At 43.8% G+C, this 14160-nt stretch overlaps 1 protein-coding gene across 7 annotated transcripts in view; it reads left to right on the top strand.

The window, feature by feature from the left end:
* cfap74 (cilia and flagella associated protein 74) overlaps positions 1-14160 on the top strand; it is a 461786-nt gene that overhangs the window by 436181 nt on the left and 11445 nt on the right. For 5 of the 7 annotated variants that reach the window (XM_073032445.1, XM_073032443.1, XM_073032444.1 and 2 more), the window contains 3 exons: positions 9745-9899; positions 10610-10739; positions 12124-12251. In XM_073032445.1, coding sequence (XP_072888546.1) covers positions 9745-9899; positions 10610-10739; positions 12124-12251 — 413 coding nt within the window. Of the gene's footprint in view, positions 1-9744; positions 9900-10609; positions 10740-12123; positions 12252-14160 lie in introns of those variants that run through there. The other 2 variants (XR_012096720.1, XR_012096719.1) reach the window with 2 other exon arrangements.

Here is a 14160-nt window from a genome sequence, read left to right as displayed (position 1 = left end):
AGGAATTGAACCCAGGTTGCTGACATTGTAACAGTGTTTCACTAACTCTTTTTTTAATATATTTTTTATTCAATTTTTATGATAATTACATAGAATGAAAGAATAATAGAATAATATGATACGATATCAGCCCTCCCCCCTCCCCTTAACCCTTCCCCCCTTAACATCCCTATCTAAAAAAAAGAAAAAAAGACTGCCTGGATATTGGAAGATCCCCACATGCTCCATGGAATTCAAAGTAGCTTTAATATATGTATTTGTTTCTTTCCCCAAATGACTAATAACTTTATCTTCAGAGCACCTATATATTTAATCAATAGACAATAGGTGCAGAAGTAGACCATTCGGCCCTTCGAGCCTGCACCACCATTCTGAGATCATGGCTGATCATCTACTATCAATACCCAGTTCCTGCCTTGTCCCCATATCCCTTGATTCCCCTATCCATAAGATACTTATCTAGCTCCTTCTTGAAAGCATCCAGAGAATTGGCCTCCACTGCCTTCTGAGGCAGTGCATTCCACACCCCCACAACTCTCTGGGAGAAGAAGTTTTTCCTTAACTCTGTCCTAAATGACCTACCCCTTATTCTTAAACCATGCCCTCTGGTACTGGACTCTCCCAGCATCTGGAACACATTTCCTGCCTCTATCTTGTCCAATCCCTTAATAATCTTATATGTTGCAATCAGATCCCCTCTCAATCTCCTTAATTCCAGCGTGTACAAGCCCAGTCTCTCTAACCTCTCTGCATAAGACAGTCCGGACATCCCAGGAATTAACCTTGTGAATCTACGCTGCACTTCCTCTACAGCCAGGATGTCCTTCCTTAACCCTGGAGACCAAAACTGTACACAATACTCCAGGTGTGGTCACACCAGGGCCCTGTACAAATGCAAGAGGATTTCCTTGCTCTTGTACTCAATTCCCTTTGTAATAAAGGCCAACATTCCATTAGCCTTCTTCACTGCCTGCTGCACTTGCTCATTCACCTTCAGTGACTGATGAACAAGTACTCCTAGATCTCTTTGTATTTCTCCCTTACCTAACTCTACACCATTCAGATAATAATCTGCCTTCCTGTTCTTACTCCCAAAGTGGATAACCTCACACTTATTCACATTAAACATCATCTGCCAAGTATCTGCCCACTCACCCAGCCTATTCAAGTCACCCTGAATTCTCCTAACATCCTCATCACATGTCACACTGCCACCCAGCTTAGTATCATCAGCAAACTTGCTGATGTTATTCTCAATGCCTTCATCTAAATCGTTGATGTAAATCGTAAACAGCTGTGGTCCCAATACCGAGCCCTGTGGCACCCCACTAGTCACCGCCTGCCATTCCAAGCAACACCCATTCACTGTTAACCTTTGCTTTCTATCTGCCAACCAGTTTTCTATCCATGTCAATATCTTCCCCCCCCCAATGCCATGAGCTCTGATTTTACCCACCAATCTCCTATGTGAGACCTTATCAAATGCCTTCTGAAAATTGAGGTACACTACATCCACTGGATCTCCCTTGTCTAACTTCCTGGTTACATCCTCGAAAAACTCCAATAGATTAGTCAAGCATGATGTGCCCTTGGTAAATCCATGCTGACTCGGCCCAATCCTATCCTATCTTTTGTAAGTAACGGCGCCAAATTTTCAGAAATATGTAATATTTATTTCTTAAATTATAAGTAATTTTTTTCAAGTGGAATGCAGCTAAAAATTTCATTATTCCAACGATCCATACTTAAGTATGAATCTGATTTCCAAGTAACTGCAATAGCCTTTTTGGCTACTGCCAATGCAATTTTTATGAATTTTTTCTGATATTTGTTCAATTTTTAAGTTTTGGTTTTATCCCTTCAATATCACCTAGTAAAAATAATATTGGGTTATGTGGAAGTTGTATTCCAGTAATTTGTTCCAATAAAATTCTTAAATTTATCCAAAGAAGTTGAATTTTAAAACAGGACCAAGTAGAGTGTAAAAAAGTACCAATTTCTTGATTACATCGAAAACATTGATCAGATAGATTTGGATTTAATCTATTTTTTGTGGTGTAATATATAATTGATGTAAAAAATTGTATTGTACTAATCTAAGTTGGACATTTATTGTATTTGTCATACTGTCAAGACATAGTCTTGACCAACTTGTTTCATCAATTTTAATATTCAGATCAGTTTCCCATTTTTGTCTTGAGTTATGAATTCCTTGTTTAATTGTCTGTTTTTGAATCAAATTATACATACAAGAAGTAATTTTTTTAATTTTTCCTTTTTGAATTAAAGTTTCTATTTCATTAGGTTTTGGCATTAACATTGTTTGACCCAGTTTATCTCTTAAATAAGCCCTTAATTGGAAATAACAGAACGGAGTGTTATTTGATATTTTATATTTATTTTTTAATTGATCAAACAACATCAATATACCTCCTTCAAAACAGTCTCCTATATATCTAATCCCTTTTTGAAATCAGTTATATAAAAGTTGGTTATCCATTGTAAAAGGAATGAGTCTATTTTGAATTAGAGGTCTCTTTGCTAATAAAGATTTCTTTATCTCATCATCAGCATTTGTCTTCTTCCATAAATCAATCAAATGTTTTAATATAAGGGATTCTTTCTTTTCCCGTATCCATTTAGATTCCCATTTGTATATAAAATCTTCTGGTATATTTTCTCCTATCTTATCTAACTCTATTCTAATCCATGCCAGTTTATCTTCATCAAAAAAAAAATGCAATAAATCTAAGTTGATTTGCTTTATAATAATTCTTAAAGTTTGGGAGTTGTAACCTTCCTAGGTCAAATTTACATGTCAATTTTTCCAACGATATTCTTGACATCTTACCTTTCCATAGAAACTTCCTCACACATTTATTCAACTCTTGAAAAAACTTCTGTGGCAGTTGTATTGGTAGTGTTTGGAATAAATACTGTAATCTAGGAAATATATTCATTTTTACAGCATTGACTCTACCTACTAATGTTATTGGTAACATCATCCATTTATCAAGATGATCTTGAATTTTTTTAATAATGGCAAATAATTTAATTTATATAAATTCTTTATATCGTTATCAACTCTTATACCTAAATACTTTATACCATTTATCGGACATCTAAATTGAGTTACTAGTCGACATTGACTATAATCTCCTTTAATAGGGGGTAAAATTTCACTTTTATCCCAGCTTATTTTATACCCTGATATTTTCCCATTTTCTTCCAATCTAGAAGATAATTTACACAACGAATGCAATGGGTTTATTAGATAAATCAGAACATGATCAGCAAATAGATTAATCTTATATTCCTCCCGGTTAACTCTGAAGCCCATAATATCTTAGTCAGTTCTAATTAATTCAGCTAATGGTTCTATCGCCAATACAAATAAAGCAGGTGATAAAGGACAACCTTGTCTAGTTGACCTTGTTAACTGAAATGGTGTTGAAATTTGGCCGTTTGTCACTACTTTAGCTTTGGGACTAGTATTTAAGGTTTTAATCCAGTTTATAAAAGATTCTCCTAACCTGTATTTTTCCAATACCTTAAATAAAAAATCCCATTCCAATCTATCAAATGCTTTTTATGCATCCAAAGCAACTGCCACACTCATTTCCTACCTCTTTTGTGCCAAATGAATTATGCTAAGTAACCGAGTTACATTATCTGCCGCTTGTCTATTTTTAACAAATCCTGTTTGATCCATATGTATTAATTTTGGTAAATATTTAGATAATCTATTAGATAAAATTTTTGCTATTATTTTATAATCCGTGTTCAACAAAGAAATAAGCCTATATGATGTTGGTTTTAAAGGATCTCTATCTTTTTTTGGCAATACTGTTAAAATCGCTGTCGATAAAGATTCTGGAAGTTTATGTGTTCTTTCCGCTTGATATATTAACTCCATAAAAGGAGGGATTAATAAATCTTTAAACTTTTTATAAAATACAGGCGGAAAACCATCCTCTCCTGGAGATTTATTACTCTGGAGTGATCCTAGAGCTTCTTCGACCTCTTTTAATGTAAAAGGCATATCTAATCCCTTCTGTTCTTCCGAATTCAATTTTGGAAGAGTTATTTGTGATAAAAATCTTTCTATCTCAACAACATCATTTTGTGATTCTGATTGATATAATTCAGAATAAAAATTTTTAAAGGTTTCATTAATTTCTAAAGATTTATAGGTAATTTTATTTGCACTTGTTCTAATTGCATTTATCGTTTTGGAAGCCTGCTCTGTTTTCAACTGCCAAGCAAGAATCTTGTGTGATCTTTCACCTAATTCATAATATCTCTGTTTAGTTCTCATAATTGCTTTTTCTGTTCGGTATGTCTGGAGCGTATTATATATTGTAGCTTCTTATTGACAAGTTGTCTTCATTTTTCTTCTGTCATATATCTTTGAGATTCTTTTTCTAATTTTGTAATCTCTTTTTCTAATTGATCTATTTCTACCATATATTCCTTCTTAATTTTAGAAGTATAACATTATCTGGCCCCTCAAATATGCTTTCATCGCTTCCCATAATACAAATTTATCATCAACTGAATATGAGTTTGTATCCAAAAAAATGAATCTGTTTTTCCATAAAATCACAAAAATTTTGACATTTTAATAATATTGAATTATATCTCCATCTGTAAATCAGTTCCTCCCTATCCATCATTATCATTGTCATTATCAAAGGGGAATGATCTGACAGTATTCTCGCTTTATATTCCATACTTTTCACTCTATCCTGAATATTCATTGATAATAAAAAAAATCTATCCTAACTTAAGTTTTATGTCTATTTGAATAAAATTAATATCTCTTTCTCTTGGGTTAATTCTCCATATATCAATCAAATTTAAATCTTTCATCAATGATAACGTTATATTGACTACTTTTGATTTTGTAACAGCCTTAGTTGACCTATCTAGAACTGGGTCTAGACAAAAGTTAAAGTCTCCACCTATTAATATAATTAACTAATTAACTAACTGTTGTGCTATTGTGCTGTCCTGTTCTTACTTATTTAGCGATACAGCAGAGTAGGTTCTTCCGGCCCTCCGAGCCATTCCGCCCAAGCAACTCCAATTAACTCTAACCTAATCACAGGACAATTTACTGTTCATTGACCAGTTAACCTACCCAGTACATCTTGGGACTGTGGAAGGAAACCAGACTACCTGGAGAAAACCCACACAATGCATGGAAAAGACTTACAGAGACTCCTTCCAGATGGCATTGGAATTGATCTCCAAGCACTGATTCCCCGTGGTGTAATAGCATCATGGTAACCACTACATTATTGAGGTGCTGTTAAGAGCTGTTGGTGTGGGTACATGGATAGGTATTAATCTGTGATGTTGAATAAGATTTAAGGCTATATTGTAGCGATGTACTACATACAGAGCTAGAGACGACACGCAATCGGTAAGTCATTTCGAGACTAGTTTATTCAAACTTCGCGGCGCTGGCATTTAATCCCTAGCGCCTGCCCTCTCCTGGTGGAAATGACGTCAGAGGTGCATTACCAAAGTTTCTCCCCACGCGCTGGCTATTTGTGAGCTGGTTCGCCTGCGCAGAAAGTGGGTCGCCACATACCCCCCAGAACCGGCAATACACCCCCCAATGTCCACAGTCCGGATCAGCCTCTGTTTGGGAGGTCTGCCTCTGTGCCGTAGTGCCTGAACCTTGACCGGCTGCGCCAAGTCCACATGGGCTGGTTTGAGTCGGTCCACCGTGAAAACCTCCTCTTTCCCCCCAGTGTCCAGAACGTACATGGACCCGTTGTTGTTGATCACCTTGAACAGCCCCTCATACGGCCGCTGTAGCGGTGCCCGGTGTCCGCCCCTTCGTACAAACACAAACTTACAGTTCTGCAGGTCTTTGGGTACATGGGTCGGGGTCCGTCCGTGCTGTGAAGTCGGTACGGGGGCCAGATTGCCGAGCCTTTTGCGTAGTCTGTCCAGAACTGCTGCGGGTTCTTCCTCTTGCCCCCTTGGGGCTGGTATGAACTCTCCTGGGACGGCCAGGGGCACGCCATACACTAACTCGGCCAACGAGGCGTGCAGATCCTCTTTGGGCGCTGTGCGAATTCCAAGCAGGACCCAAGGAAGCTCGTCCACCCAGTTAGGTCCTCTCAGGAGGGCCACAAGAGCCGACTTCAAGTGACGGTGGAAGCGTTCCACTAGTCCGTTCGACTGTGGGTGGTAGGCAGTAGTGTGGTGTAGCTGTGTTCCCAACAGGCTGGCCACAGCCGACCACAGGCTGGAGGTGAACTGGGCGCCTCTGTCAGAGGTTATGTGGACCGGTACCCCGAAGCGTGCTACCCAGATTGCAATCAGTGCTCGGGCGCAGGAATCGGCAGATGTGTCGTTGAGCGGAACCACCTCTGGCCACCTCATGAACCGGTCTACCATAGTTAGGAAGTACCGTGCTCCTCGGGACTCTGGTAGGGGGCCCACGATATCCACATGAATGTGATCGAACCTCCGGTGGGTGGGTTCGAACTGCTGCGGCGGGGCTTTAGTGTGCCGCTGCACCTTGGCTGTTTGGCACTGCGCGCACGTTCTGGCCCATTCACCTGCTTGCGAAGTCCGTGCCACGCGAACTTGCTGGAGACTAGCCGGACAGTTGTCCTGATAGATGGGTGCGCCAAACCGTGTATGGAGTCAAAAACTCGCCGCCTCCAGGCTGCCGGAATGATGGGGCGAGGTTGGCCGGTAGCCACGTCGCACAAGAGGGTCCTCTCACCTGGGCCTACGAGAAAGTCCTGCAGTTGCAAACCCGAGACTGCGGTCCTGTAGCTGGGCATCTTGTTGTCTGCCTGCTGCGCCTCCGCCAGTGCTGCATAGTCCACCCCCAGGGACAGGGCCCAGAAAGCTGTTCTGGAGAGTGCGTCCGCCACGACGTTGTCCTTTCCCGAGACATGCTGGATGTCCGTCATGTACTCGAAGATGTAGGACAGATGTCGCTGCTGGCGAGCCGACCAGGGATCGGACACCTTCGTGAACGTGAAGGTCAACGGTTTGTGGTCCGTGAATGCGGTGAACGGCCTGCCGTCTAAGAAGTACCTGAAATGCCGGATTGCCAGATACAGTGCCAACAGCTCCCGGTCGAAAGCACTGTACTTGAGTTCGGGTGGTCGTAGGTGCTTGCTGAAGAATGCCAGGGGTTGCCAGCGCCCCTCAATGAGTTGCTCCAGCACCCCACCGACTGCTGTGTCGGATGCGTCCACCATGAGTGCAGTCGGAATGTCCGTTCTGGGGAGCACCAGCATCGCGGCATCTGCCAAGGCTTCCTTGGCTTTAACGAAAGCGGCCGCAGCCTCCTCGTCCCAAGTAATGTCCTTGCCTTTATCCGACATCAGGGTGTACAAAGGGCGCATGATACGGGCTGCTGAGGGGAGGAAATGGTGGTAGAAGTTCACCATACCAACGAACTCCTGTAGGCCTTTGACCGTGTTGGGCCAGGCAAAGTGGCAGATTGCATCTACCTTGGCGGGCAGAGGTGTTGCCCCGTCTTTGGTAATCCTGTGGCCCAGGAAGTCGATGGTATCGAGACCGAACTGACATTTGGCCGGGTTGATCATGAGGCCGAAATCACTCAGGCGGGAGTAGAGCTGGCGGAGGTGGGACAGATGTTCCTGGCGACTACTGCTGGCTATAAGGATGTCGTCCAAATAGATGAATGCAAAGTCCAGGTCGCGTCCCACCACATCCATTAGCCGCTGGAACATCTGTGCGGCATTCTTCAGGCCGAAAGACATTCGGAAGAACTCGAACAGGCCGAACGGGGTGATGTGCTGTTTTGGGGATGTCTTCAGGGTGCACCGGGATTTGATGGTATCCCCGGACGAGGTCTACTTTGGAAAATATTCTTGCCCCGTGCAGGTTTGCTGCAAAGTCCTGTATGTGTGGCACGGGGTAGCGGTCTGGAGTTGTAATCTCGTTCAGTCTGCGGTAGTCGCCGCATGGTCTCCAACCCCCAGCTGCTTTGGGCACCATGTGCGGGGGGAGGTCCATGGGCTGTCGGACCTCTGTACGATCCCCAATTCCTCCATCCTCTTGAACTCCTCCTTCGCCAGGCGGAGCTTTTCCGGGGGGAGCCTTAGTGCGCGGGTGTGGAGGGGTGGTCCCTTGGTCGGGATGTGGTGCTGAACCCCATGTCTGGGCATGACTGCCATGAACTGCGGTGCCAGAATGGATGGAAAGTCCGCCAGGATTCTGGTGAATTCATTGTCCGACAGCGTGATGGAGTCCAGGTGTGGGGCCAGCAACTTGGCTTCACCCAGGGAGAACGTCTGGAAAGTCTCGGCATGCACCAGTATTTTCCCTTGCAAGTCGACCAGCAGGCTGTGAGCTCGCAAGAAGTCCATCCCCGGGAGTGGTTGGGCCACCGCAGCCAGTGTGAAGTCCCACGTGAACCGGCTGGCGCCAAACTGCAGCTGCACTGTGCGGGTGCCGTAGGTCCGTATTGTGCTGCCGTTTGCGGCCCTCAGGGTGGGTCCTGGTTTTCTGTTGCGGGTGTCGTACCCCGTCAGGGGCAAGATGTTGATTTCCGCTCCGGTGTTGACCAAGAAGCAGCGTCCCAGACATACAAGAGGCTGTCCTGGTGGCCAGCCGCCATAGTCATTAGTGGCAGCTGGCCCTGGCCCTGGCCCTTGCAGGGTGGGCGACAATGGCGGGTTTCTGTGCCCCACCGCTGGTGGTAGAAACACCACTGTTCACTGGCCTCCTCACTCCTGCCTCTGTGTTGTGTGCGTGCCTCCCTACCGGGCCTGGTCTGGTCTGCTGTTGGGCGCGTGGCCTGGTAATCTGACCGACAGACGTCACGCTCTCCCTCTTGGCTTTCCACAGCACGTCTGCCTGGGCCGCCACCTTCCGGGGGTTGCTGAAATCTGCGTTGGCCAGCAGCAGATGTATGTCCGTGGGCAGTTGCTCTAGGAACGCTTGCTTGAACATAAGGCAGGACTTGTGTCTGTCAGCCAGGGCCAGCATCTTGTTCATTAATGCTGATGACGGCCTGTCTCCCAAACCGTCCAGGTGAAGCAGGCGGGCACCCCGCTCATGCCGTGAGAGGCCAAAGGTCCCAATGAGCAGCGCTTTGAATGCTTCATATTTGCCTTCTTCCGGGGGCGACTGTATGAAATCCGCAACCTGGGCGGCCGTCTCCTGGTCGAGGGCGCTCACCATGTGGTAGTAATGTGTGGAATCAGAGGATATCTGCCGAATCTGAAACTGGGCTTCTGCTTGGCTAAACCACACGTGTGGTCGCAGCATCCAGAAAGTCGGCAGTTTTAGCGAAACTGCGTGAACAGATGAAGAGTCGGTCATCTTTGGTCCAAATCCCATTTGGACCGTTGGGGTCACCAATGTAGCGATGTACTACATACAGAGCTAGAGATGACACGCAGTCGGTAAGTAGTTTCAAGACTAGTTTATTCAAACTTCGCGGCGCTGGCATTTAATCCCTAGCGCCTGCCCTTTCCGGGCGGAAATGGCGTCAGAGGTGCATTACCAAAGTCTTTCCCCGCGCGCTGGCTATTTGTGAGCTGGTTCGCCTGCGTAGAAAGTGGGTTGCCACAATATCAGATTTCCTGAGTACTGAGTAGTTGGAGAGAAAGACCATAAAACGTAGGATCAGAATGATGCAATTTGGCCCATTGAGAAATTGCATGGAAAAGTGGTTCAAATGTAAGTGGCATGCCAGAGGTATAACTCCCTCTTGTTTATATATTTTGCCAGGTACTCAGAACTACAGTGGCCAGAGTGTCTTCAGTGTTTCTCCTGTTAAAGGATGGATAGATGCAATGCAGACTCAAGAATTTGAAGTGACCTTCAGTCCTGACCATGAAAGTCTATGTTACTCGGATGTGATATACATAGAGCTGTTTGATAAGGTATGTCAGCAGCTGCTTAAAAGGGGAATTGTTGTTATAATTATCTTTACAGTAGGATCGTGTAACACAGAAACAGGCATTTTCAACCCACCTCATCCATAATCTAAGGAGAGATACAGTAGCATAGTGGTTACCATCATGCTATTACAATGCAAACGATCTAAGTTCAGTTCCCACTGCCATCTGTAAGGATTTTATACATTCTCCCCACGACCATGTGGGATTTCTCCCGGTGTTCCGGTTTCCTTCCACATTCCAAAGTCATGAGGGTTAGTAGGCTAACTGGTCACATGGCTGTATTTGAGCAGTGTGGGCTTATTGGCCCAGAAGAACTTGTAGTGGCTGTATCTCTAAATAAATAAATAATTGTGATGGTGACAGTCCAAGGACATGTGGGTTATTAGGTTAATTGGATACATGGGTGTGATTGAGCAGCATAAGTTCATTGGGCCAGAATGGTCTGTTACCATGCTCTAACTCTAAATAAATTTTAAAAGTAAATGTGATTTGTTGCAAACTTTGTAAAGTTTGTGCATAAGGTATATTGCAAAGCTCACACCAATGACTGTATATGCAGTAGCATTGAGTGATAGTGGCCAACACTTGTTTAATCAACCTGTTCAGCAGCTCCCCAGTTAGCGGCAACACATCATTGCATGAAGGAAATTCCAGAAAGATTAGTGATTACTATATTTCATTTTCCTTCACAGGTCAGTCACACAATCCAGCTGAAGGGAGCTGCAAGAGAACATATGATGTTTGTTGAAGGTGGAGACCCACTCGATGTCCCAGTGGAATCTTTAAGCATCTTACCAAGTTGTGAGCACATGGATGGAAGCGGTATAATACCTTTTGTGCTATAATGTCATCACACAACTGAGGGAGGGCTCAATCACAAATTTTAATTGTCATGTTTAATGTGATATCCATTTCTCACAACAGTCAAATTTATCAACTCCAAATGTGTCCATTCCCCCCAAACTCATCCAGTTTTCAGTTATGTTCAAATAGGGTAGGGACACTAGACAGCTACAACATCACCTATTGACCTTATTCCACATAGTTATAGAGTAATACAGCACAGAACCATACAAGAACCATAGAATACTACAGCACAGTACAGGCCCTTCAGCCCTCGATGTTGTGCCGACCCATATAATCCTTAAAAGAAAAAGTACTAAACCCACACTACCCCATAACCCTCTATTTTTCTTTCATCCATGTGCCTGTCCAAGAGGCTCTTAAATACCCCTAATGTTTTAGCCTCCACCACCATCCCTGGCAAGTCATTCCAGGCACTCACAACCCTCTGTGTAAAAAACTTACCCCTGATGTCTCCCCTAAACTTCCCTCCCTTAATTTTGTACATATGCCCTCTGGTGTTTGCCTTTCGTCCTTCGTCCCAACTTGTCCATGCCGAACAAGTAAGGGTCTCGGCCCGAAACATTGACACTTCATTGAGTCCTGATAAAGGGTCTCAGCCTAAAATGTAAACACTTTATTCCTCTCCATAGGTGCTGCTTGACCTGCTGAGTTCCTCCAGCATTTTGTGTGTGTTACTCTAGATTTCCAGCATCTACAGAATCTCTTGTGTTTGTGCCCATCTGAAATAGACTCATTTTCCAGCACTTAGACCATATCCCTCTTTACCTTTCCCTATCCATGTACCTGTCCAACCACCTTTCAACATTGTAATTGTACCCCACCTCTACCACTTCCTCTGGCAGCTTGTTCCATACCAGGGCAGCACAGTAGCATAGCAGCTAGTGTAACTTAATTTCAGCCCCAGCTGTAAGATCAGAAGCTCGATTCCCGCTACTGTCTGTTCTCTCCATGTCCATGTGGGTTTCCTCCCGGTGATCCAGTTTCTTCCCATGTTCCAAAGAACATGGGATGACTTGTTCATGGAACATGGACGTACGGTAAGAGTTAGTGAGTTATGGTCACACTACGTTGGCATGCCAGAAGTATGGTGACACTTGCAGGGTGCTCAGTACAATCCTTGCTGATTTGATTTGATGCAAATAATACATTGATAAAATAATCATGAAGCAATAAATTTTATGCTTCTTTCCTGACTTTTGAAAGAACCTTGGATTAATTCATCAGAATCCAAAACCACTTTCTAATTTTAAGTGTTTTTCTAACTTCACAAAGAGAAGTATTTCCATGGTTTTCAGTTTGAGGAGCTTATACCGTGAATTTCTGTAACTATTGTCCACAGATATCCCTCAGCCACTGAAGTCAGTTCTGCTCACTTTGAAAAGCATCAAGTCTGAGAACAAATACACCACCGCTTTGAGGGAATTCCAGGTAGGATGTATCCGATCAACTCAGGCTGCTGGAAAAAAGGTAATCACATTCTTTTGAATTGTAGATATGTAACAAGGCATATCCAGAAGTTATTTAAAAGTGTTTAAAGTTACAAGAAGTAAATTAGATCAAACATTATTAGATTAGATTAGATTAGATTAGATGAGATTAGATTCAACTTCATTGTCATTGTGCCAAGTACAGATACAAGGCCAAATAAAATGCAGTTAACATCTAACCAGAAATGCAAAGAATAGTGTTATTTACAAAATAACTGTGAATAAAAAGTAGGTGCTACAGCACACAAATATAAAAGTACTGAGACAGTACAATATGGGTGCAATACTGCTTTGCGCTGTGATGGGAGGTTCAGCAGGGTCACAACCTCAGGAAAGAAGCTCTTCCTGTGCCTGCTAGTGTGGGAGCAGAGGCTCCTGTAGCGCCTACCGGATGGGAGGAGTGTAAAAAGTCCATAGTTAGCGTGAGATGTATCCTTGATAATCCTTTCGCCCTGCCCAGGCAGCGTTTATGGTAGATGTTCTCAATGGTAGGCAATTGGGTGCTAATAATCTGCTGGGCAATTGTGCACTGGAGTGCTTTGCTGTCCGATATGGGACAATTGCCATACCTCACTGAGATGCAATTGGTGAGTATGCTCTCACTGGTACAGCGGTAAAAGTCCGTCAGTATCCTGGGACAGAGGTGAGCTTTCTTGATGCTCCATAGGAATGAAGGGTGCTGTTGCGCCTCTTTGATCAGGATGGAGGAGTTCAGGGACCAGGTGAGATCCTCGGAAATGTGGACACCAAGGAACTTGAAGCTTGATACACGCTCCACTACAGCTCCATTGATGTAGATGGGGACATGAGTATGGCTCCTAGCATGCCTGAAGTCCACAATGATCTCCTTGGTCTTCTGGGTGTTAAGGGCCAGGTTGTTTTCATCACACCATGTGGCTAGGTGCTGGACCTCGTCCCTGTAGGCCTTGATTTTTCCTTGATTTTCTGAGTATGCCCACAAACGAACAAATCTCGGTTTTTAAAGAGCAAACACGAGGAAATCTGCAGATGCTGGAAATTCAAACAACAACACACACAAAATGCTGGTAGAACACAGCAGGCCAGGCAGCATCGATAGGGAGAAGCGCTGTCGACGTTTCAGGCCGAGACCCTTCGTCAGGACTAACCGAAAGGAAAGATAGTAAGAGATTTGAAAGTAGTGGGGGGAGGGGGAAATGCGAAATGATAGGAGAAGACCTATCTCGGTCTTATATGGTGACATATATGTACTTTGATAATATATTTACCTCGAACTTTAAACTTTGAACAGTACAACAAAACAGGCCCTTTGGCCACATCTCTGTGCCAAACACAGTACTGTTTATTTATGTGTCATTTTAAAAGCCTCTTAGCGCTTATGGTAGCATAGTGGTTAGCTTAGACGCCCATGCTATTACAGCTTTGGGCGTCTAAGTTCAGAGTTCATTTCTGGTGTCCTCTGTAAGAAAGTTTGTACATTCTTCCTGTGTGTGCATGGGTTTCCTCCAGGTGCTCTGGTTTCCTCCCACAGTCCAAAGATATACTAATTAGTAGGTCATTGGAAGTCGACCTGCGATTAGGCTAGAGGATAAATCGGTGGGATGCTGGATGCACAGCTCGGTGGACTGGAAGGGCCTGTTCTGCACTGTATCTCTAAAACAAAATAAATGTCATTATCACATCTGATTCCACCACCACCCCAGGCAGACATTGCTCAACTCAGTTCCTCCAGCACATTGTGTATTGTTCCAGATTCCAGCATCTGCATTCTCTTGTGTCCATATCATCCTGAAGAATCTCCTCTGCACTATGTGGTGACCAGAACTGGTCACAATACTTTAAATGCTCTCTAGTGTTTTGTAGTTTTAACATAATATCCCTCCTTTTATATTCTATTCCCCAAACTATGA

Source organism: Hemitrygon akajei, chromosome 29, assembly GCF_048418815.1.
Source record: "Hemitrygon akajei chromosome 29, sHemAka1.3, whole genome shotgun sequence".
Classification (NCBI taxonomy): Eukaryota; Metazoa; Chordata; class Chondrichthyes; order Myliobatiformes; family Dasyatidae; genus Hemitrygon; species Hemitrygon akajei.
Note: the sequence above shows the minus strand (reverse complement) of the source record. Positions and strands in the feature narration are given on the sequence as shown.